Here is a 26,519-nt window from a genome sequence, read left to right on the forward strand (position 1 = left end):
TGGATCCCAAATCCTTTTAGTTCTGTATTGTTGGAGCTTCTGTGGTTTTCTGCTGGTTAATTTTGTAAATTGATTTGGATCTTACATATTGTTCTTAATTATTAACAGGCTTTAATCTGTTAAATGTACTGCAGTCAACAATACCCAAAAAAATTGCTTCGTGAACATAAGGAGGGCATGGGAATCAGAAAAGAATACATTCTACTACCTTTCTGCAAAGCACCTGGAACATTATTGTATAATTCTGGGCTGTGCACATCAAGCAAGATAAAAGCTGAACTGAGGGCTCAGCTGAGGGCAGCTGACGTTATTGCAGAGTCAAGGAAAGGGTGGGATAAGAAGTGAGGAGAGTCTGGTACAGAAAGAAGACTTAAAGGGAAACATTCATCATTCTCACCCCTGTGGCATAATAAAGGCCCATTAACCCTACCAACGACAATCTAGGGAAGCTACCAAAGGTTAGAAGAGGTGAGGAGTTGTATTCACTTATAATAGGTCCAGCATGGTGGCTCATGCCTGTAATCCCAGCACTTTGGGAGGCCGAGGCTGGTGGATCACCTGAGGTCAGGAGTTCAAGACCAGCCTGGGCAACATGGTGAAACCCCGTCTCTACTAAAAATACAAACATTAGCCGGGCGTGGTGGTGCATGCCTGTAATCCCAGTTACTCAGGAGGCTAAGGCATGAGAATTGCTTGAACCCAGGAGGCAGAGGTTGCAGTGAGCCGAGATTGCACCACTATACTCCAGCCTGGGAGACAGAGCAAGATTCTGTCTCAAAATAAATAAATAAATATTAACTTACAATAAAGAGAGGCACTATCTTATATCCAGTAGCCAGTCAACAGTCAATCTGTTATTCCTAGAGGTGGGATAAACTAAAGAAAGCATGGCTAAAGCAAATCAGGGCTACTGGGAGATATCCCTGAACACCCTGGGACCATCTGAGATAACCACACTGGCGTGGACCCTGTGGCTTATCCAATGAGACAGCTCCTACTGATAAGGACACCTAGCTTTTCAATGACTTATCACTCTTGTTCATTACAGGAAATTAATCTATACAGCTGCATCTTGTATGTCCCAATTGTGTTTCCATTGGGGGTGCCCCAGCCTTTTAAGGTAAAGAAAGACACAGAAATGGTCCTAAAAAGGATACAGCTGTCACCCAACTTCAGGCTTTATTGGCAAACTCCTTTTCAAAAACAAAACAAAAAAAAAAAAAGGAGAGCATAATAATCACTTGCCATTTGTCAGACAGCCCCAAAAGAAGCGGCTAAACTCTTTCCTCTCCTTCCGCTTACATGGCCCTCCTCCTTTACCCCACCCTTTGAGCACCTCTTTCACCAACCACCTGTCAAAATAAAGCAAGCCATGGATCTTTCAAAAACTGACACTGGAAAGAAGCCGTTGGATGATTTCTTTCCAGGACCCGTTGAAAGATAAAAGATGAGGCAGACAATTTAAAAGGCGAGACTGTACCCTCCGGATCACAAAGCTGAAAGCAGACAAACCGTGGAAGCCAATGACACAGGAAACGCCCTTTGACCAGAGACAGACACTAGGCATAGCAAAGTTATTTTCAATAAAGAATAAGAAACTGAATTAAGCCATTTCACAACAAATAGTCATAGAATCATTTCATTGTAAAAAAGTGGGAGAGGAGGGAGAATGGAGGGTTATTACGAGCTCCTCCTTTTAGAAACAATGACACTGCTTTCTAGGAAGTTCTGTTCAGATGACAAATGTTTTAGGAAGGGTTTTGTTTGGGGTTTCTTTCTTTTGTTTTATTTTTAAAAGTGAGACACACAGACATGTGGGAAACCCTCTTCCGATCAAAAGGACAGAAGAACCACAAGAAAAGGCACTACCCTTCAAGCAACTAATTTGTAGTTCAGGTTTAACCCACTCTCCCACCAGCCAACAGTTTAGCTGTTTCTGGGAATGCTGCTGAACTAGGTTTTTAGAAACCAGAGTAGATGCAGGTTCCTGGCCAGAACTAAGAAAAAGGGTGAATTTGGGAAGTGCTTAGAGAGAGAAAAAAAAAACAAAAACCTGAACTCTCAGAACTAATGCCCTCGGTTCAACTTCGTTATTTCCTTCCCTCCCCTACACACCTGTAAGCAGAGGAATTTGGCATGTGCTGATGTTAGACTAGACTTTAGGCATAGGGGGAAAGTTTCCTTCCTTTCAACCTTCTGAAAGAAAGAAAAAAAAGAAATGTATCATAAAATTGAACTTAAGGAAGTTATTCAACAGAAGCCAAACACACAGGAATGATCATTGCTGTATTCGAATATAAAACCAAACACACAAAAACACACATTCAAAACACCAAAAATAATCTAAATATCCATTTGTGGTACATATAATAGATTACAGTACATTAACTTAAGGGAATATTATTCAGCCATTTGCAATTTTTAACTGTATAAAACCACAAAAGCATTTTTACAGTTGTTATATTAAAAACAGGAGATACACCCAGTAATACATACCACAATTTAAGCCATATAAAAACATGCACACCAGGCACAGAGGCTCACACCTGTAATCCCAGCACTTAAGGAGGCCAAGGTGGGCAGATAACTTGAGGTCAGGAGTTGGAGACCAGCCTGGCCAACATGGTGAAACCCTGTCTCTACTAAAAATACAAAAATTAGTCAGGCATGGTAGCGGGTGCCTTTAATCCCACATACATGGGAGGCTGAGGCGGGAGAATCGCTTGAATCGGGAGGTGGAGGTTGCAGTGAGCCGAGACTGCGCCACTTCACTCCAGCCTGGGTGACAGAGCAAGATTCTGTCTCAAAATATATATATATATATATATATATATATGTATATATGCAGGTGAATAAGACTGGATCGTGATATGTAAAACATACCTAAGTTACTCTTATCACTACTGTTATTCTATCATCTCTTCAACTGGAAAACATTTATCCTATGATAAACCATAATCTCTGGAGGTCTAATGACAGTATGACAACTCTCAGTGCCAGGTACAAAGTCCTGAGAGCAGAGTTGATCAGGGCAAGGAGAAAAGAGGGGCTGAAGAAGAAGAGAAGTTGCTGTCCAGCTCACCCCAATTATTTCACTTCCAAGTTCTAAAGTGGCTTCAGTACACAGGTTCTTGCTTCCCCAGTGTGCAACTTTTTCCAGGTTTCTGGCCACTGGAGGTGGCTGTATTTATTATTGTCATCATGGTGTTGGTAGCTACTCATCAGGAGAACCCTGACTCAGAGACTAAGAGATACGAACTCATACACAAGAAAGAAGCAGTTACCACTAAAGACAGGAAGAGTTTGATTCTTTAGTCTAAAGACCCAAGACAATACCATGGACCTAAAATCCTGACTTTCTCACCTGTTGTTTTGGTTGATCTTCTATTGGAAGATCAGTAGAAGAAATAGCCATGTGAAATTATGTTGACAACACTGATTATTAAGCTGTTTAGTGTCATTTACATAACAGCCTCCATAATACATTCTTTCTAGATTAAGCAACAACAAGAAAATACCTTGCCTGAAGAGCTCTTATGTTTCTTTTTATCAGATAAACAAAAAATACATAACCAGTTGGTGTTCCTGTTTTACCCCCAGCTACCCGCAAGCCCACAGTTCATTCACTGTAATAGCCTTTCAAAATTCTTTACTCCATTTAAAATTCTCCACTCCATCCTCCATCTTTTTTATTTTCTGTTTACATTAAATGGGTTAATCTACATGATGCATTCAAAATAGGCCCATAGTGAGTGCTCAGTAGTTGTTACCTATTGTTATTAAATTAATAATTAATAACAATTATCACCATGATTGTACAAATCCTATTGAATATGATCAAATAATTTTAAGTAGATAGGGTTTATATTATAATTAAAAATTTATGGCCAGGCATGGTGGCTCACGCCTGTAATCTCAGCATTTTGGGAGGCCAAAGTGGGTGTATTACCTGAGGTGAGCAGTTCAAGACCAGCCTGACCAACACGGTGAAACCCTGTCTCTACTAAAAAAATACAAAATTAGCCAGGTATGGTGGTGCATGCCTGTAATCCCAGCTACTTGGGAGGCTGAGGCAGGAGAATTGCTTGAACCCTGGAGGCAGAGGTTGCAATGAGCCAAGATCATGCCACTGCACTCCAGCCTGGGCAACAGAGTGAGACTCCATCTCAAAAATAAAAAAATGAAGTTTTTTTTAAACCTTGGAAGAGAATGGTGTGAATTTTTTTTAAAGTTTCAGGCCCTGCTGGACTTTTTGTAAAAATTAAAGACATATGGTTCAAGAATCAGTTACCACTTCTTTTTAAAACTGCACCCCTGATGTTTGAGGGACCAATAGATTTCTATTATTAAAGCAATTAGGGGGCTGATGAAATCATGTTAGCCCCTTATGTTCTTAATGAAAAAAAAAATCAATATTGACTGATTAAAAGAAAACAAATATTAGGAAAAGAGAGATATGAGATGAGAAAGGACAGGTCAAGTTTATAATAAATTGTTTGAAAAGGAACACTGGCACAAAGTCAATTGCTTCAGTGGACAGAATTCAATATAACTAAGAAACCTAAGTTATATGGTATTAGAAGAAATCTCCAATACTTTACATTTATTTAGTGTAAAATGCTGTTATTCTTTCTTAATGATCAAAATTTTCCTTCATTTCAAAAGAAAATGACTATCACGACTGAAATACTTTAAGTACAAATTAATGGTCCCTAGGAAACTGCCTGCAGTTGAGGTTATACTTTCAACAACAGCATACACTACTAAATATACAACATTAGAAACATTCAAGGTTTGACACAACTCTCTGATCACACATCTAGTAACTGTTGAAAATAGCGATAAATTCCTTTACCATCAATTTTTGTTCAGAAAACGACTTAATACTTGAGGCAATTTATATTTGGCAAAATGTAGGATCTAAATCTACATTCCCTAAATGTCACCCCAGGAAGCCACAAAGCATTGGCATAACACTCATGCACATAACACAGATTCAAAGACATTTCTGAAATCAATAACTGCGCCAAATGCAATCATTTCTCTTTATTCTTAGTGATCAGCTTGCATTCCCCTCACATTAAAAACACATCTCATTTTTTTTAGTTGTTTTTCCTTTCTGCAAAATATGAGGATACAACAGCTGCTAGGACTTCAAGAAGAAAAACAAATATCCTGTCCTAACAGCCGAGTTGCCATTAGTCTCTCGTTAATATGGTCGATTACAGAAATGTCTTCTATAAATTTGACTTATTGGAGGGAATATGGGCTGAATTATACAGTATTTTTAAAGAAACACGAACTTATCACTTTCAAACACAAAGTGACCGCAGGAAGTATTGGCAACTAAAGCAACTTAAAGACCTACTTTAATAAACAGATATTTTTGTAATTAACACAATGGTTTTGATTACAATGGTTGTTCCTGAGGTGTTTGGGAATAGTCTCTTTCCCTATGTAGGTGTTAATCATTTCCTGATATAATATTTACACCATTTATTTGCTTAACAAACCTTTCATTACAGACCCAGCAGAGAGATAAGCATGCTTATCCCCAGAATCTCATTGTATATTACTTCATTCTTGAGCTCAGAAGCAACCAAGAAAATCTCAGCACTCCAAGAGAAACACTACAAGATTACTGGTGAAAAATGGCAAATGCTTTATCTGTTTCTAAACTAAAGCAGAGGCCAGGCACAGCAGCTCACACCTGTAATCCCAGCACTTTGGGAGGCCAAGGCAGGCAGATCACTTGAGCCCAGAAGCTCGAGACCAGCCTGGGCAACATGGCAAAACCCCATCTCTACAAAAAATACAAAAATTAGCCAGGTGTGGTGGCACACGCCTCTAGTCCCAGCGCTTTGGGAAGCCGAGGCAGGCAGATCACTTGAGCCAGGAGTTCGAGACTGGCCTGGGCGATATGGCAAAACTCCCTCCTACAAAAAATATATAATTAGCCAGGCATGGTGGTGTGTGCTTGTGATCTCAGCTACTTGGGAGGGTGAGGTGGGAGGATCATCTAAGGCTGGGAGGTTGAGGCTGCAGTGAGCCGTGATCACACCACTGCCCTCCAGGGTGGGTGACAGAGTAAGACCTTGTCTCAAAAAAAAAAAAAAAAAGTAAAAATAAAAATAAAGCAGAGACAATCACATACCCATAAACTTAAAGCTAAGTTTAGATAAAGATTGGTTTGCCCTATCATAAACTCATGCAGCTCAGCCCACACCCTGAGTGCCTCCTAGCATATGGATCATTAGAGCCATTATAAGAGAAATTAAACACTTCTATTCTTAATCAGAAAACTTACCCTTATAATAATAGTAGGCTGAGGCTGGGCACAGTGGCTCACGCCTGTAATCCCAGCACTTTGGGAGGCCAAGGCGGGCAGATCACCTGAGCTCAGGAGTTCGAGACCAGCCTGAGCAACATGGTGAATCCCTGTCTCTACTAAAAATCCAAAAATTAGCTGGGTGTGGTGGTGGCTCACACCTGTAATCCCAGCTACTTGGGAGGCTGAGGCAGGAGAATCACTTGAACCCAGGAGGCACAAGCTGCCGTGAGCTGAGATTGCCCCAGTGCACTCCAGCCTGGGTGAGAGAGAGAGACTCGGTCTCAAACAAACAAAATATAGTAAGCCTATAGTATTTAAAATAGGGCATATACCATAATCTTCATATTTAAATTCATATTTAAAGTAGGGCTCACCTTAGTCTTCATATTTAAGCAAACTTGCCCCTTGCCTACAAACTTGCTCCCAATTTACAACAATGTAGTCAGTTCACTGCATTAAATGGAGAGCTTGGGGCTTCAGCCTTTGTCATGGCTATGTAGTATGCCCTTCAGAAGAGGGGTCCACATTAGCAAATAGCTAAAAATACTTGCTTGTAACCCGGAAACACTGGGATGTCACAGCTACTCATGTACCTCTAGGTAAAATTGTCAGGCATCCGAGCTAGTGTCTCTATACATACCCCAGCCTCAGGGTTCCTCATTAGGACTTTGAATTTCTGAACAAACTAAGAAATAGGGATCTACTGGCCAGGCGCCATGGCTCACGCCTGTAATCCCAGCATTTTGGGAGGTTGAAGCGGGTGAGTTCACCTGAGGTCAGGAGTTCAAGACCAGCCTGGCCAACATGGTAAAACCCTTCCTCTACTAAAAATACAAAATTAGCCAGGTGTGGTGGCAAGCACCTGTAATCCCAGTTACTCGGGAGGCTGAGGCAGGAGAATCACTTGAACCCGGGAGGTGGAAGTTGCAGTGAGACAAGATTGTGCCACTGCACTTTAGCCTGGGTGACAGACTGAGACTCTGTCTCAGAGAAAAAAAAAAAAAAGAAAGAAACAGGGACCTATCTCACAGTGTTCATCTAAAATTCTGAAAAAACAATCTTTCTTGAAATACGGAAGACTCTGTTCTCAGAGCAGCAGCATGTGGCAAGGAAGGCTCCTTCCCATCCTGTTTTGATAACTGCTAAGACTTATCACTCAGGCTGCATTTGCTTACAATCCTAATCTCCCTGGCCAGCCTATGCACTTGCTCCCTGCACAGCCAGGACCCTCCTCTCCTTGAGACAACCTGCCCACTCGGTCACCATTGATAAAGGCTTGGCAAGGGAAGGAATCTTGTCACCAATTGACAGATGCATTCCATCCATATTTTGCTAAACCAGAGTTTTACTATTGCAGGGCCAGGGGGCTTCATCTTGAGCCACCCACCAATCAAATGACAGTACTTCTGTGGTCTCTATGAAAATGAGAGCGGACTCAGACCTTTCATAAAAGCCTAAAGGCTTTAGCACTAATTGTCTGGTACCTTTGCAGACCACCTAGAGGACAGAAAACAACAGTGCAAAGTGACACAAGCGTTAACTTTGCATTTTCCAGTGCCCCTGTAAACCCAATCCTTAAAATGATGGCCACAGTACTGTAAACAAACGTGAACCTGAAAGAGCCAATCCTTCAAGGTGGATCTCAAGTGGTTAACTAGGCCTAAATTTAAAATAGAATCAAGTGGTCATTTGCTAGCTAAAGGTGACATACTTCCTCTGAGTTTCCTGAAAACACCCACCTCCGTTTAACTTTGGGACTTTCAGAACTCCCCTGAAGCAACCAATCAGAGCTCACCTGTACCAACCAATCAGGGCTCACTTGTATCAACCAATCAGGGCCCAGTTGAGTCAACCAATTGGAATTAAGCAAATTTCAGTCTTTCATTTGCATAACACTTGCTTAGGAACCCAGGTGGGAACTTTTGCACTAAAACCAGAATCCAGCCAGGCTCGGTGGCTCACGCCTGTAATCCCAACACTTTGGGAGCCCAAGGTGGGCAGATCACTTGAGGCCAGGAGTCTGAGCCCAGCCTGGCCAACATGGCAAAACCCCATCTCTACAAAAATTAGCAGGGAGTGGTGGTGTGCACCTGTAGTTCCAGCTACTTGGGAGGCTGAGTTGGGAGAATTGTTTGAATCTGGGAGGCGGAGGCTGCAGTGAGCCAAGATCACACCACTGCACTCCAGCCTGGGCGACAGAGCAAGACTCTGTCCCAAAACAAAAACAACCAGAAACCAGAATCCTCTCTTTGGTCTCTGGAATGTGCACTTTTGTTTTACACTGAAGGATGTGTCTCCCCAGTTTACAAACTGTTCACTGGAATGAAGTCTTTTTCCTCCAAATTCCTTTTCAGAGAACTTTTGTTCACAATATGCAACCAGAGAAAGTGTTCCATCTAAGCCAGGATAACTCGGGCCTATCTTCCCTGCACCACTGCACAAGTGCTCTAGGACTCATCTCAGGATCCACTGCCAGAAACACAAACCCTGGCCATTCACTGGGGGCGGGAGCTTATGATGATGTAAAAAGCACTACTCCTAGAAAATGAGAAGGCCTTATAGGCCCATAATGTTCAAGAAAACTATGCTTTGCCCTGATTGCCATTCCCTTACCCCACATCCAAGACCAAGGGCTTTTCCTTGGCAGTAGTTATCACAACTGTAACTAATTACCAATTTTCAGAATTATTGAATCAATGTCTGTCTCACCATTTAGACTGTGAGCTTCATAAGTGTGAGACCTGGCTTGTATCCTTTTTATTCACTGTTCTATCCCCAGCGCCTAGCAATTAATAGGCACTTGCTAAATATCTGCTGAATGAATGAATCCAGCTTAGGCACCCCCTTTCTACAGATGGCAGTTCATATGTATAATCTCATATTCACAAGTCCTAAAGAGTCAACTATGCCCTCTGAAAGCTTTTTTCCTAACAGCAACCTATTTGCAAGGAGTACTCATTCATGTATTCATTCAACAAACATTTTTGAGTATTAGCCAATGTGGTAGACATTGGGTATAGGGCAGTGAATAAAAGAGGCAAAGCCCCTGCCCACAGGTCAGGTGGTGATAACTAAGAAGAAGAAAGCAGAGAGGAAGAAGGATGAAGTATATGAATATATGTGTGTGTCTGCAGGGGGTGGGGGGGTGGGAGTATCCTATTTTATACAGAGACCAGGAAAAGCTTCTCTGTTAAGGTGATAGGTAATCAAAGCCCTGAAACATGTGAGGGAGTGAACCATGCTGCTATCTGGCAGCAGGGTGTTCAAGGCACTGAAAATAAGAAGTGCAAAAGCCCCTGAACGTGCCTGGTGTGCTTGAAGGAAAACAGAGAGACCAACATGGCTAGAGTCGGATGGGACCTGGATAAAGATAAAGCCTGAGAAGAGAAGACCTCGTGGGCTGGCACAGGAGAAGGCAGTTGTGCTCATAAGCCTTGATTTTCACTCTAGTTGGCATGGGGAACCATTGGAGCATTTTGAGCAAAGGAGTGATACGACCTAAGTTTAAGAGAATACCATCACACTGGTTGCTATGCTGAGAACACAGGCTGGGGAGAGCCAGAGCCAGAGAGCTAGAGCAGGGGAACTGATATGGGCGACTGCAATAATCCAGGCAAGAGGTAATGAGGGGTGAGACCAGGATAGTAGTCACTGAGATGGTAAGATGACAAATTTTACATATATCTTGAAAGCAGAGCCCAAAGGTAGAGATTATGAAACATTAGCTAAGCTGAAACATATCCCATCCAGTCACCTAAATCTTTATTCAGATTACAAGAAAATTGATGCAGTCCCTTATTGTGGAAGGTTGTTATTTCATCATTTGCTCTCCAACCTAAAGAATACACGAACATCTTCTAAGACTGCCTCACTGCTTAATAATCCATTGACCTCATACCAGAAGAGCCTCCCAGAATGTGTCCAGGCCCATCAGATCTGAGAGGGCAGAAAGAAAAGTTAGTTCCAAACTGTGGGTAAACAACAAGGCAGAACATTAACCAACCAGCCAGCTGGGGGCATTTAATTCAAATTCAGTTTAAAGTGAACTAATTTCACTACTCCCATTTAAAAAAAATCTCCCCATAAACACAAAGAACTAATCCTTACCACAGCCTCCAACATCCTGGTGACAGGTGATGTTTAAGGACCATTTCTAAAGTACACTGGTAAAAAGTTGTCTTATTTTGCTTTTTAAAATCTTAGCACGGGGAAATCTTCTATAATTAAGGCAATTTAAACAATAGTAGATAATAATTTGACTATAAATTGTAAGGAATGTAATGACTGCTTATTCTGGCACCAAAAAAACAGGACTTTCTGTGAAGTCACTGCCAAGAAAAATGATACTCCCACTCAGACTGGACCACTGCAAGTAGTAACTGCTAACCACATGCTTTACACTGCAGTTTGCAAGGACACAGTGCTTTGTTTTCATCTCTGACCAAACACCAGACTGAAAACTCAATGGAGACAAATGTGTGGTGAAATAGAAACAATAACTGAAGGAAAAAAAATATTCTGGTGGCTTAATGCTTGCTGGGATGATGACGTCAAGGGTTTGGTGAACTAAGGAAACGTCTACAGTCCAAAAGAAACCACTTCCAGCCTGCTCTGGTAGGCAGAAGGTGAACAGAAGAAAGAAGACAGGCTTTAAGAGGCCTGCAAAAGCCAAACTGACAAAGTGGCTTTGCGAAGAAAGGACTAGCATGAAAAGAATGGTTGCGATGAAGCAGAGATCAAGTCCTGACCCAAACCTCCAGGAGAAGAAGACGGAAGTGAGCACCTAGTAGAAAGGCTGATGCAACAAAAAGGGGCAAAGGTAGCCTCTTCTAAAAGCACCTCTGAGGCCAGGTGTGGTGGCTCATGCCTGTAATCCCAGCACTTTGGGAGGCCGAGGCAGGCAGATCACCTGAGGTCAGGGGTTCGAGACCAGCCTGGCTAACACGGTGAAACCCGTCTCTCTAAAAATACCAAAATTAGCCGAGCATGGTGGTGGGTGCCTGTAGTCCCAGCTGCACAGGAGGCTGGGGCAGGAGAATCACTTGAACCCAGGAGGCAGAGGTTGCAGTGAGCCAAGATTATGCCACTGCACTCCAGCCTGGGCAACAAGAGTGAAACTACGTCTCAAAAGGAAAAAAAAAAAAAAAAAAAAAAAAAAAAGAAAGAAAAAGCACCTCTGCAGGCACAGCCAAGTTCCTGCTAATGTCTGGAACAGACAGCGTAAGAAGTAGCAACCATTTGTCTACCGGGATTAAAACAAACCACATGAAATACTAAGCGCCCACCTCCAAGCAAGCCAAGAAAGAGCACCACACTCTAGGTTAAGGGGTAAAAAAACATGTTTTCCTTTTCCTTTCCTTACTTAGGCATCTAGTACTGAATGTATGCAAAAGTTAAAAATAAATGAGATAGCTTAAAATAATTAGATTTAAAAAGGGTTATCTTAGCCTGTTTGGGCTGCTAAAATAAAATACCAAAGATTGGGTGGCTTCTAAACAACAGAAATTTATTGCTTGCAGTTCTGGAGGCCAGGAAGTCCAAGATCAAGATGCTGGTAGACTGGGTTCTGGTAAGGGCATGCTTCCTCATAGAGGGCCATCTTCTCACCGTAATTTCATGTGGCGCAAGTGTTAACGGTTTTCTCTGGGGCCTCTTTTATAGGGGCACTAATCACATTCATGAGGGTTTACCTCCCAGAGACTCCACCTCCTAATACTATCACCTTGAGGGTTAGGATTTCAACATATGAATTTTAGAAGAATAGAGTAAGAGCACAGCAGATATGAATAAAAATATCTCGTCCTGGAATGAGTACAGAAGCAAAAAGTCATGCTTAACGTTCCTGAGCACCTACCACATGCCATGCAGTATGTTAGGAATTGGGGATACATGGTCTCTCAGATCTGGCATGATAGGGCACATAGAGCTGCCTTTTTTTTTTTTTTTTTTTTGACAGAGTCTCACTCTGTCGCCCAGGCTGGGGTGTAGTGGTGTGATCTTGGCTTGCTGCAATCTCTGCCTCCCAAGTTCAAGCAGTCCTTGTGCCTCAGCCTCCCGAGTAGCTGGGATTACAGGTGCATACAACCACACCCCAGCTAATTTTTGTGTTTTTAGTCGAGAAGGGGTTTCACCATGTTGGCCAGGCTGGTCTTGAACCCCTGGCCTCAAGTGATCTGCCTGCCTCGACCTCCCAAAGTGATGGGATTACAGGCGAGAGCCACCATGCCTGGCCAAGCTTTGCTTTTTTTAAGGTTCAAATAGCTACATGGTCAGACACTATCCTTAACTTCTAGTGTTTCTTATGATTATACATTTACCTAGTTTGGTAAATGTTTACAAGGGAAACCAGTATTCAAATGTGTCACCCTTAACTAGGAACCAACTGTTGTTGACTTCGGGTCAAAACTCAGTTCCCTAAACTGACCACAGCAGGTAGTACAGTATCAGGAACTAAGTTGAAGCTGGATGTTCTAGAGGGCTTTCAAAAGAAGGTGCAGAGGGGCCAGGTGTGGTGGCTCACGCCTGTAATCCCAGCACTTTGGGAGGCCAAGGTGGGCGGATCATGAGGTCAGGAGTTCAAGACCAGCATGACCAACATGGAGAAACCCCGTCTCTACTAAAAAATACAAAAATTAGCGAGGCGTGGTGGGGCACACCTGTAATTTCAGCTGCTCAGGAGGCTGAGGCAGAAGAATCGCTTGAACCCAGGAGGCGGAGGTTGCAGTGAGTGGAGAATGCGCCATTGCACTCCAGCCTGGGCGACAGAGCAAGACTCTGCCTCAAAAAAAAAAAAAAAAAAAAAAAAAAAAAAAAAAAAAAAAAAAAAAAGAAGGTGCAGAGGGGCCAGGCGTGGTGGCTCACGCCTGTCCCAGCACTTTGGGAGGCCAAGGCAGAATCACTTAAGGCCAGGAGTTTGAGACCAGTCTGGCCAACATGGTGAAAGCCCATCTCTACTAAAAATATAAAAATTAGCTGGACGTGGTGGTGCACGCCTATAATCACAGCTACTTGGAAGGCTGAGGCAGGATAATCTCTTGAACCTGGGTGGCAGAGGTTGCAGTGAGCAGAGATCATGCCACTGCATTCCAGCCTGGACAAAAGAGTGAGACCCTGTCTCAAATAAAAAAAAAAAAGAAAAGAAAAAGAAGGTGCAGAGGAACAAAATCATAAAACCACAGGCTCTGAGGTGAAAAAGCCACTGAATTAATAATATACAATTTTTAACACATTTTTTAAAATAAAAAGACAAAGTGACATGTAGATTGACTCCTTGTTGATCCAGCACTGTTGGGAAACTGGGTGCTCTAGATAGGTAAATGTGTAAGTTAACTAAACTTCCCCCTTAAGGGTAGTTTTCATATTTTGAATATTTCCAATAGAACTCTTTTTTTTTTTTTTTTTTGAGACAGAGTTTCACTCTTGTTGCCCAAGCTAGAGTGCAATGGCTCAATCTCAGCTCACCGCAACCTCCACCTCCCGGGTTCAACTAATTCTCCTGCCTCAGCCTCCCGAGTAGCTGGGATTACAAGCATGTGCCACCATGCCTGGCTAATTTTGGCATTTTTAGTAGAGACGGGGTTTCTCCATGTTGGTCAGGCTGGTCTCCCAACCTCAGGTGATCCGCCCACCTCGGCCTCCCAAAGTGCTGGGATTACAGGCGTGAGCCACTGTGCCCAGTAATGGAACTCTTTCTAAAATGTACTTTCTGAACTTTTAAATCAGAATAAGCCAAACACCACTATTTAATACTATAATGAAATATACTAGTGCCCTCGATGATTATGGTTACAAAGGTGGCTTTGAGCATTCGCCCATTCTAGGAGATCTCAAACTGCCAAGATCAGCAAGTTCTGGGTCTCCCGTTCAGCTTCTGGTCACCCTCCAACTGTCCTCTCTCACTTCTTCCAGATGTCAAGTCTTACCTGCCTCTAACACGATCCCTTCCTGTGATTCCCATCGGCCCCCAACCAATACCATTTGCTACTTCTAATCTGCCATAGACTGGGAAACTGGATAACCAAAGCATTTTATCTTCTCACATATAAACCCTATCTACCTAATTTGAATGCAAGTTCCTCAAAAGCTTGATTCCTGCTTGACACCTCTTGGAATCCCCTGCACCCAGCATACTGCTCTGGATACAGGAGCCATTCAATGATTGCTGACAATAAATTTCTGAAGGCCTTTTCTCCACATAGAATGCATGGGCTTTATGACAGCTGTTTCCATCATTTGGCTTTTCTGCTTACTTCCACATTCCCAGCTGTGTTCTGGATGGTTGCACCAGCTAGAAGCCTAGGGATTTACTGTACTTCTATTTCTTGATAAGATACTTGAAGAGAATAAACACATGGCAAAGAGGACATTAAAGTAAGGGATAAAGAGATTTATTTTAATTTTACCAATAAAGAAAAAGGGAAGAAATATCACCTAGCATGTTGACACTTAATCAATAAATGACAGCAAGGCTGGATTCCGTTCTAATTCTTTCCAAAGTATTCTCATTGTGCTTGTCTTACGTCTCTACCTGCAGCAAAGCAGCACTCAGTTGTGGTTCACACTTATATCTTGATTGAAAACATTTTCCTCCACGTTTGACACACCTTTCTCTTAAATCCAAGTTAGCCAAAATTAAAACAACCATGCACTGATTCTAAACTAAAGGCTTTATCTCAAACAACACTTTGTGATGAATCTCATTGGAAAATTTAGAATAATAGAATCTCAGAGATGGAAGGGACCTAGGCCAGGCATGGTGGCTCACGCCTGTAATCCCAGCACTTTGGGAGGCTGAGGCGGGCGGATCATGAGGTCAGGAGTTCGAGACCAGCCTGGCCAACTTGGTGAAACCCTGTCTCTACTAAAAATATAAAAAATTAGCCAGGAGTGGTGGTGCGCTCCTGTAATCCCGGCTACTCAGGAGGCTGAAGCAGGAGAATCACTTGAACCCAGGAGGCGGAGGTTGCAGTGAGTGGAGATCATGCCATTGCACCTAGCCTTGGCAACAGAGCAAGACGTCGTCTCAAAAAAAAAAAAAAAAAAAAGAAAATTAAAAAAAACTACCATGGGCCAGGCACAGTGGCTCACACCTGTAATACCAACACTTTGGGAGGCCAAGGTGGGTGGATCACTTGAGGCCAGGAGTTCAAGACCAGCCTGGCCAACATGGTGAATCCCCATCTCTACTAAACATACAAAAAATCAGCCGGGTGTGGCAGCACACACCTGTAGTCCCAGCTACTCGGGAAGCTGAGGCAGAAGGATCGCTTGAACCCAGGAAGTGGAGGCTGCAGTAAGTTGAGATCACGCCATTGCACGCCAGCCTGGGTGACAAGAGCAAGACTCCATCTCAAAAAAAAAAATACACACACACATCCATCCATCCATCCATCCATCCATCCATCCATCCATCCATCCATCCATCATGGCCTAGTCCTTCCTGAAAAAAGTATTATTTCATCGGTATGGGGTGGTACCCAGGCATTAGTATATTTTAAAAGCTCCTCAGGTGCCAGGTGGTTCAATTTCACCCCATTTTTCAAAGAGGGGAGAACCTCACCAAAGGTATTTGACAACAAATTTGCCAGAGTTAGGCTAGAACTACTCATCCTAACAAGCCATGTCTTCTCCCTGTAAACTACTCCATCTACAACAGTGGAGTCTCTTCCCTCCCTCACTCTTCCTCTCTGTCCAACTACCCCACCTATCTCAAAGTAAATATATTTTCTGAATATTCTTTGCCTTAGAATCCCATTGCATAATTTTTAAAAACCTAAATGATGTATGTCTGCTTCCCTGTATCCTCATGCTTTTTTTTCCACACAAAGAACCCCGAGAGATCAATCAGGCACGGTTTACCCTTAAAGAAGCCATATTGCTTCTCCCCAGATAGGTTGGACTCAACCTACCCTTTTCACCATTATTATCACACATGCCATCTTTCAAATCCCTTGCAAGATTCAACTTCAATTCTCTGTCAGCCCACTTAATTTCTAGTTTGTACCTGGGCCTTGTCAAACCTAGTGGACTTCCCTCTTCTGGCTTAAACTCTTTGTATTTTGTGAAAGATGCCTTTTTCCCTGAAGCAGCCTCTTTTACTCTGCCAGTTAGTCATGCCGGGTTCTTTTTTTCTTCCCCCGAGCAGTTGGTCTTTTTGATGTCTGGCACACATTTATCTGGGCTTCCAATAAGATGTTTTTACATAGTTTCCAGGCTTCCTGGAGGTTATTGACTTTTTTAACTCTCCCATTCAATTTTTTCCCCTAATTTCTAACATTTGTTAGAGTTTCTTTTTCAAAAGTTGAATACCTGGCTGATGCAGCTCTTTGATTTTTCTCTCCCACCAGATTGCTGAATTAAATGCATCAGAACTTAAACATAATATTTCAAATTACCTCCAGGATGGAATCGCTTCATGCATTTTCTGCACTTTCATGTTCTCTATAGTAAGCAACAGATGTTTAACCAAGTAGATTTGAAAATGCTAGTTTTACCTGTTTGTATTTTAGTATGTCTGTTTATTTATATAAAATATTCTGATACCCTTCAAAGCTTGTGTTCTTCTTGGTAAAGACAATAAACTTGAGTTTTTTTGTGTTAAAAGGTAAGTGATGCACACTGAACAGTTGCATGTGGTAAATTTGCTCTAAATTGCCTAATGTAATGTGGTAAATTTGCTCTAAATTGCCTAATCACAACAGTCTCAACTGTTCATTCTTTAAAGAAGTGTATCTCAAGGCATTAAGAAAAACAATTCTGAATCTTTCTGAAAAATTCCTGGCCAGTGCAGTAGCTCATGCCTGTAATCCCAGCACTTTGGGAGGCTGAAGTGGATCACCTGAGGTCAGGAGTTCAAGACCAGCCTGACCAACATGGAAAAACTCCGTCTCTACTAAAAATACAAAATTAGCCGGGCGTGGTGGTGCATGTCTGTAATCCCAGCTACTCTGGAGGCTGAGGCAGGAGAATCGCTTGAACCAGAGGTGGAGGTTGCGGAGAGCTGAGATCGTGCCATTGCACTCCAGCCTGGGCAACAAGAGTGAAACTCTGTTTCAAAAAAAAAAAAATCCTATAAGCATTCAGTTATTAATGAAGTGGTAAAGACAAGCACTCCCCCAAAAGAATAAAAACGTTCTCCAAGCTATACCAACATATGCATATTTACTTTAAATTTATTTCACTTCAAAGTGTTTAGATACAGGCCTGGAATGGTGGTTCATGCCTGTAATCCAGCACTTTGGGAGGCTGGATCATTTGAGGTCAGGAGTTCCAGACCAGCCTGGCCAACATGGTGAAACCACGTCTCTACTAAAAATACAAAAATTAGCCGGGTATGGTGGCACACGCCTATAATCCCAGCTACTCGGGAGGCTGAGACAAGAGAATCCTTTGAACCCAGGAGGTGGAGATTGCAGTGAGCTGAGATCACGCGACTGCAATCCAGCCTGGGCAACAGAGCGAAACTCCATCTCGGAAAAAAAAAAAAAAGAAATTAGCCAGGCGGTAGTGGCTCATGCCTATAATCCCAGCTACTCTGGAGGCTGAGGCAGGAGAATTGCTTGAGCCTGGGAGGCAGAGGTTGCGATGAGGCAAGATCACGCCACTGCACTCCAGTCTGGGCAACAGTGAGACCCTGCCTTAAAAAAAAAAAAAGTGTTTAGATCCAAAAGATTCCTAGGAGATCAACAGACCATGGAATGACAATCTATCATCAAGGCAGTATAATCTCATTGTAGCACTAGTGTCTGACAGAGAACACAATAGAATTGTCTATGTTATTCTCCCACTTGTTTAACAAATATTGCACTGACCTACCACACTTGGTACTGCTACCCACAGACAAGACGAGGAGTTGCCATCTTTGCCCTCAAGTTGCTTCCAGTTGAGAAGACAAACACGTACCTGCACACACAGTTAACTATAATACAAGGCAGTTATGTACAAAGACCACGGACTGGTTCCAACAGGGAATTAGGAAGAAGTGGGCACATAACCCTGGAGAGTTCAGAAGTGACTCAATGAAAGAAGTATCATTTGAGATGCTTGGAGCCACTGAAGCTCAAAGCACAGGAATGACTCTAATCAAAGCAGTGATGTAAGGAAATTAAGCTGGCGATGTTCAGGATAGAACAGGGATTTAGGAGGGGGGGACAGACAAGAGGCAGGTAGACCAGTTAAGAACTGTTTAAAAAGAGTCTGCTGACAGACCTCCCTGTCTTTATCTCTTGCCTTGCCAACCCTTAACCCAAAGAGCCACTAGTTATCTTCCTAAAACAGCTTGACTGACGACATTCCCCTCCCTCAGAAACCCTCATTGGCTCCTCAATTGTATTGTCCAGGAAATACAATTTATATTCCTTCTGCCATTAACACTAGATTGTCTATGTATGGGTTTGACATTTTGTCTACAAAAGATGTGACTGGATCCTCTCCACTATAACACGAAAATTGTGCTGTTTTGATGATGGTCTGTTACTAGTTAGCTGAAGGTCCTCCCATACTTTATATCTCAACAACCTCTATGGGAATAGAGAAGGTACTTTCTTGTCTTACTATCTGCACAACACAGCATGAACTATACTCTAGAACAGATAAGACCTGGGTTCAAATCCCACCTCTGTTATTCATTAGCTATAAGATTGTGAACATATTTCATAGTCCCTTTGAATTTGTTTTCTTGTCTATAAAATGGAGATGATAATTCTGATGTCATATGGTTGTTGTGGGTTTTAAATGAGACAATCATGTAAGTTCCTTGGTATAGGGCCAGGCCCAGAGAAAGCATTCAATAGCTACGAACTCTTATCATGAGGCCAAAATACATTTTTAAAAACATAAATAAGAAAAAAACCTCAGTGCTAAAACAGTTAATGTCATTGGGGAGCCAGAGAGACTCACTTCCAACTGCCTCAGATTAACACCAATGTTGTTTCCCTTGTACACATAACAAAAAACTTCCTTTTTCATTCCTCAGTCTAGTCTCCAGTTAATCCTGAAATTGCATGCAACCCAACGTGAATCAAATAAAAAAGGAAAACAGTAATTATGCTGAATCAGACATTTTATATTTGTATGTTCTAACCAGAGACTGAGCTGCATAAGCCAGAACTTTAACTAAATTCTTTTTTGAACATGTCCAGAAGATACCTCCTGTAAACTACTTGGGACAATTTCTACAGTGATAGGCCCTGTGGCTCAATTCGACCCTCCCCAAGTGAAACACAGAGCCAAACTGATGATTCCAACAAAACAGGAGATCACAGATTCATTGCAAAATCCAACACGTTACTTACGTTGGGGAAGGCGGAATACAAATCTTAAAGACACATGCTGTGTGTCATATATAATCAACTCACTATTAGAAAGTATTGCTACCTCTCCGACACACATACACACGCACTTTTTTTCCACGTAGTCATAACAGCTTATAGGAGTCCTGGAATCCTTTGTGCATGTACATATGTATGTCTGTGTGAGCACATGATCATAGGTGCATTGCTCATGAACACAGAAGGGAACAAGAAATAAAAACTCCAAAACTGCAACTAGGGCACAAAGTTCTGAGTATCATTCAATGTCATTGTGAAGAGGACCTTTGGCAAGTTCATGAACACTTCTAACTCACTGCCTCACTCTTAAAAACAATTTCAACATAGATGAGTAATAAAATGTCCATTGTTGCATACCCTTTACCTTTGTCTTTATGGAGGGAGGCATAATGAAAATGGTTAGATTTTTAAACTTATCTTCATTAGTATTTTCATTTTTACTAGTGAACTAGCTTTACCCAGTTAATATTCTATAGTATTAGAGTCCTAAATCCCTTCTCTCTTTGAAATGCCTGGGCACTCCCTTCTCGTCATCTGTATCGCTTGTATGGCACTTATCACCACTGTGTTGTATTCTAATTTTGTGTGTGTGTAGTAAGGAGATTTAGTAATCTCCTTACTAATAGGAAAGGTCCTGGTGGCAGAAGCCCCTCCTGCCTTTCTTGCTGTCTCCACAATGCTGAGCAGAGGATACTGCACATAGTGGGCGCTCCAAAAGTACATGGCCACTGAAAGCTGAACAAAAACATAATCTTTGTGTTAAAGATCCCTTTTGATCATGGCACCTGGACTCAGCATTATTTGAAAAGTACAGGGGTCAAGCAGACAGGCAACGCAGGACCTCAGTTGGAAGCCCTCTCAGCATGATGTACTCCCTGACACCCTTGAGAGCACATCAGATTATCCTAACTATGATCTATAAAGACTGAGACTCCTCCAGAACATGGAGTATTCTTAAAGCCTGTTCAAACCTCTAGAAGGCAAGTGCAAGGCCATCTGGAATAAAACATTAAACTTGGGCTGAGCCTGGGGCTCAATGAGCTAGGTACCCAGACTTTGTGATACTTCACCTGGAAAATGATCCTGGGTGTTTTGCACTGAAAAAAGCACATTCCCCATCCCAGGAAAAGTGCCTGGCAATTAATCCATCCAGACCTAGGCTGAATACAAGTCACTATATTGACTATCCCCCTTAAAAAATGACCAAAATTATCTGAGTGTAGCTCAGAGAAGACAAGGCTAATGTATGCATCTGGAGAGGCCAGGGTGATGGTAAAGATTACGCCTGTTTCTATACTGGCCGTCTAAAGGTATTTACTTGGGTCTGTCTGTGTTGTGACAGTGTCCTAGACTCAAATGAATGCCTCTAACACTCCACATTTTTGAGCCATTCAGTCATGCATTTTTGTTATTGTTGAAAGTGGTGCGAAATTGCACTGCATGAGCTAAAGTCCTTGGTGGTCTTCCAAGGATTCCAGCTAAAAAGGCACTTCCTTTGTTCCTCAGGAGAATGCAGTCCAGTAGGTCATTCAAAAGGGGAAATAAAAGCAGCAGCCCTGGGAGGGAGATGAAGGACAAGACAAAAAGAATAAAATGTTTTGGGTGTGAGCACATTAGCTTCCATTTCCTGCTGCTGGTCACTAATAACTCCCCTATCTTTGGCATGGGGAAATGTCCAGATAGACATATATGCAAAATATCCCTCAGGTGATTTCTGGGGATGATGACAATCAAAGGGAACACCTAGCACAGAGTCTCTGAGCACCCTTCAAGCTTCCTTTTTCCTGAGATGCTGGCTGGGGAAGATGCCCTGCCACAGCGAAAGACTGCACAGAGCAAAGTTGGGGAAACTGGGGAGGGCAGTTTCACAACCCCACTCGCTGAATGCCTGCAGTCAATATCAAAGGCACATATTGTTTGCATGAGCAGAAGATGAAACCTTGTCACATTTCCATTAAGTGCAGAGCTGCATCTACCCCTTCAAAATGTGGGAATGACAACTGTAACCTTCACGCCAATCATCTCCGCTGTGCCCAGGCCTAAACTGTGCAGGGCACAAAGGCCCCAGGTTTGACCTGCAGAGTCCCCAAGCTTCAGCGGCTGCTGGTTCACTTCATTTTTTTTCTGGCGGGGCAGGAGGAAGGGAAAGAAAGAGGGCTTTTCAGGGCTCTACAACCAATAAAATCGTGCCGCTTTGAGGACATACTTGAGCTCCCCAAAAGACAGACAGCTGAAGGGCAAACAGTGTCTAATCAGTAGTGAGCATGTTATTTGGTAACTGCCAAGGTGCAGTGGGCGCCTGGGCTGCTCCAACAATTTCTTCGCTTCTATTTCTAGACAGACGCCAGTTACACTCCAAAAGTGCCCAGCAACTTCCCTCAATTACCTTTGTAATTTATATATAATTGATGACTGCACTTAATCTCCAAGGTTATTAATAGCCCTTCCAAAAAATGACCCCCAAATCTTCCTAAGCCTTTGGAAGCGCCTGGTTGAAATTACAGTATTTCCTTTGCTGGCTGCCGGCCCCCTGCCCGCCCCACCCGGGGACCAGCACGGCAAGGCAAAGGCGCGCTCCACTCACTTCCATGAAAGGTTCGGAGTGGAGGCTCAGCTCCCCCCGGGCTCGAATCTCTCACTCCTCCGTTAGATTACGCTGGCCACCAGCCAGCTAGATTCGTGGTGCTTTCTGAGCCCCCAGGGCGAACGGGCTACCTGCGCGGCCGGCGGGGCTGCGCGCAACAGTTGGCCGCTGCTAAGAAGACAGTGCGACCCGGAGGGGACCCGGCCGGACACCGCCGCCAGCCTCGCTGGGAGGGACGCAGGGCACCCGCCGAACGCTGCCTCCCCAGCGCTCCGAGAGGGGCTTTCACAAATACCCCCATACACCCCCCATCCCACCCCACCGGCGCCAAAATCCGGTGAACTTTCTCACAGGCTAAGCCGTCTCTATTTGCATAACCATCTCCAAACTGAGATTCAGGTTTCCTGTAATCAGTCCTTTCAAAGGTCTGTAATTGAAAGTGCAATTAACCCTTAAAATGAGGTAAGAAAAAAGAAAGAGGGGAAAAATACTCCTCTGGTCCGATACCTTCCGGAAAGTAGGAGAGTTCCCAAAAGTCAGGGTTTGGAGGGGTGGAGAGTGGGGGTAGTCGTTTGCTTTTTAAAGTCGACTTCTAAAGCGGTTGCGGCTACTAAAACTCCTAATCCGTGTCAGCGGTGCGAGAGAAGCGGGGAGAGAGTTTTAAAAGAACATCAATGAAACATCAATTCAAGTTCCACGTTTTGCGACCCCCAGAATCTAGCAAGCTGCGGGAGGTTTCCCTCCACCACACCCCACTGGCGACCCACCCCCACCCGGCCTCTCCTCACCCATACAACAAAGCGGGGCGTCCTATAAGGAGTTCAACCCGGAAAAGGAGAAGTAGCCGGTGACACGCACTTTGAGGGCCACAGTCCTCAGGGGCTTCCCGGGACGGCGAATAATGCAGGGGAGAGAGGAGGAGCGGAGGCGGGGAGCGGAGCGCGACAGTCGCACCGGGCAACCCGGCGGCGCCCCTCCGCTCGCAGTGCTGGGAAGGGGGGAGCGCTGCGCCCGCGGGGAACGTCCTGCGCCCGGGCTGCCTGGCTCTCTCGCTCGCTCGCTCCTGCCCTCTCGACTGCCCATTTCTCCCTCTAGTGTACCTGCGTCCGGCGCAGGGAGCGGCGGGGCGGGGGAAGGGAGTTGCAGCCTCCCTTCCCAAGGTGTCGGTCTCTGCGCCCACCTCCCGGGTGTGCCCACCTACCGTTGATCTCGTGGAGGGGGGCATCGTTCTTGTTGAAGCCTTTGGACACGTAAAGACGTCGCACTTCCGAGCAACTTTTCGACTTGAGCTCGGCAGCCAGCAGCGCGGCGCTGAGCACTGCCAGGGTGCAGAGAAGCGCGGGCAAACCGAACCGTGCCATGGTGCGGGCCGGGGCGGACGCGTTCCCACCTTTGGGACGGGACGGGAAGCGGCGCTGCGGCAGCGGGCCGAGGGCTGACGGAGTCGGGGACTAGCGAGTGGAGCTGGAGGGAGAAGGAGTTGGAGTTGGTGGAAGAGGCGAGCAGGCGGAAGAGACGCGGGGCGAAAAGTAGAGCTGGGCCTCGCGTCAGGCAACGGTCCCCGGTGCCAGGCGCCGGGCCAGGGGAGAAGGAGGGCGTGGAGGCGGCGCGCGGCCCAGGGAAGCAGAGGCGCGGGCCGGTGACCTCGGGGTTCCGCGGGGCAGCGAACCCGGCAAGCTGACTGGCCGGCGAGGCGGGGACGCGGGGAAGGAGGGAAGGGTGGCAGGCGCCGCGGGGACCGCAGAGGGTGTGGGCGGCGGCGGGCGTTCGCTGCGCGCTGCTTGGGCTGCCCTGCGCTGGTCCGCTCGTCCGGCTGGACTCGGCTCGGCTGACTCTGCCCTCCGCCGCGCGGCTGTGCCCTTCTCAGCTCTGCCCTTCTCAGCTCTGCCGCTGATTGACTGGCCGGCGTGCGCGGCGACGCTCCGCAAACTTGGCCAAGCGGGCGGCACTCGGGGGCAGGGGGCGGGCGTCGGGGGGGGGGGCCGGAGACAGGCGGGAGCACGCTGGGCCGGGCCGGGAGAAAACCTGGAAGCCGGGTTGGATCCGGAGCGGCCAAATCCACTTCCTAGGGGGCCGCACCGGGCGCCCGGCGCTCCTTCGCGTGACACGCCCCACCCGGCTCCTCCTTCCTCCCCTCCTCCTCGGAGGCGGGGAGCCAGCCCACCGCCCCCCAACCGCAAAGGGAAGGCCAACTACTCCGGGCTGAAGGGCCCAGGTTCTGGGGAACGGGACGGCCTGGGACTTGTCCCGAAGCCCACGTCTGAGCCGCAGGCCTTCTTGCGCGCGGCCACCTGACCCGCCGCCTATGGGCAAAAGCCGCGCGGAGCCCTCCCGCCGCGATATCCGCCTCCCCGCTGCCATCCCGCACCCGCGGACGCTCCTATCCGCGCAGCTCCCGGGCTGGGCGGGGAAGGCGCATTACTCGCATTGTTTCGCTGCAGGCAGCAGGGGGATTTGGGGCTCCGAGCTCGTCCTAGAGCCTCACCTGGTCTCCCCAGACCTGCTTCCCATAGGACGGTACTCGTGAAACACCAGTTTGTCCAGGACGCCATCAGGCATTCTCCTTCCCGCATCCGCAACACTCCAACCCCTCGACGCCACTCCCACCCCCGACCCGGTTCTACTACAAGTCTAACCGAACCCTGAAGCGGGAGAAACCCCCAACCGCGAGGTGAGGGGGCAAAGACAGGGTTGACCGCAGAGATCTTGGAGACCATTTGGCCCAACCCTTCCTTCTATTAGGTAGGGGAACTGGGGCCCAGAAATGGGAAGCGACTTGATAAATAGCACGCCGGGGAAGGGGGCGTCCAGAACCCGGGACTCTTGACTCTCGAATTTCATGGAATAATGGTAGCCCAGGACCCCCAAACCCCCTACCCCCTCAAGCCCCTTGAGAGAGAATGACACCCCTCTGGGACTCAGTCCCCACTTTTCCACCAGAAAACTGCAAATGGGAGAGACTTCCCATCTTGCAAGCTTTGTCAGATTCCATTAATGAGTGTTTTTTGAAGCTCCCAGCGCTCCTTAAATGAAGGGAACTGTGCAGCTCGGGAACTTGTCATTACCGTTGTTATTGTTACAATCTGCTTTAAGAGGTTGGGTTGAGAAGTGCCTCAGACACCTCGGGAGTGTGCTGGGAACTGGGCAGATAAAAAGGCCTGGAACTTATTATTTGGCTAGACTCTCAATTCCCATAGAATTACATAGGGCAAAGATACGAACCATCATTACAGTTATCACCCTCAGAGGGTTTGTTGAGACTTTCTCCACTGTTGTTTGTAAACCACGTTGACATGGCTGGCTATGAGGAGCTGTTATTTTGAATACCTGCTTGCAGACTCTTCTACATTTTGTTAACAGACTATCAACATAAACAGACTGTGACCCGTCTATAACTGTGACTTCCAATTTCTGTGGGCTGGCTGAACATTTAACTCTGAAACTAGGAGAGCAATTTTTTTAATATGCAAACTCAACTACAATTGAATTTCCTGCCATTTTCAAGACTTTCCTTAAACTGGTAACCATTAAGTCCTGAAGGCATTGCTAGGGCTTAGCTGAGCACTTTTAATTTTCATTGATTGATACATTTACTTAAAGATGTTCTTCACCAAGGAGAATATGCTCTGAGATGCAACCAGCATTATTATAAAATGGAAGCCAGTGACCATAAGAGAGAAAATGATACTCCTGAACCATGAAGGCCAAATCAGAAAGCTACTTCTCACACCAAGGCTGGGAGGAACTCATTCGTTGCCGCCGCTCCGCCCCCCCCGCCCCGCCCCCGCCCTCCCCAGGTTTACTCCTGCTCTTCCTCATAATGTATTATTAACCCAAACTTGAGCGTTTTCCACCAGAAACAGTAACCTCTGGCTACAAACAGATCTGGACAAGTCTGAACTTTACCAAGGGAGGCAGGAACCCCAAGCCGTGCTCAGAGGCGGCTCCCACTTCAAAGCCTCCTTTCATTTAAATACAAACAGGGTGAACAACTGGCAATCTACGAAACAAATACCATCCAGAAGGGAAGCTTTCTTTTCAGATGGGCCAGAACTCCTTCTTCCCTCTCCCACTCCCATCCCTGCTGTCTTCAGAAGAGGCTTCTTAGTGGAGATGCACCTACTCCTTGTAAGTTCTCTCAACGCCAAAAAATAGAGACTGCATGTTGACTGCAAAAATCGATGACTTCTCAGGCTGATTAACCGTCATATAACCTTTTTTTTTTTTTTTTTTTGCTTTTTAGAATTGTGGTAAAAAGCACACACATACGCAATTT

At 45.1% G+C, this 26,519-nt stretch overlaps 1 protein-coding gene across 1 annotated transcript in view; it reads right to left on the reverse strand.

Annotated features, from left to right (window-relative positions):
* GPC4 (glypican 4) overlaps positions 1-24,169 on the reverse strand; it is a 114,320-nt gene extending 90,151 nt beyond the window's left edge. Inside the window, exon 1 of the mRNA XM_004064885.5 lies at positions 23,445-24,169. Coding sequence (XP_004064933.1) covers positions 23,445-23,604 — 160 coding nt within the window. The 5' untranslated portion in view covers positions 23,605-24,169. The remainder of the gene's footprint in view (positions 1-23,444) is intronic.
* Between the last annotated feature and the right edge of the window lie 2,350 nt (positions 24,170-26,519).

This window comes from Gorilla gorilla, chromosome X (genome assembly GCF_029281585.2).
Source record: "Gorilla gorilla gorilla isolate KB3781 chromosome X, NHGRI_mGorGor1-v2.1_pri, whole genome shotgun sequence".
NCBI lineage: Eukaryota > Metazoa > Chordata > Mammalia > Primates > Hominidae > Gorilla > Gorilla gorilla.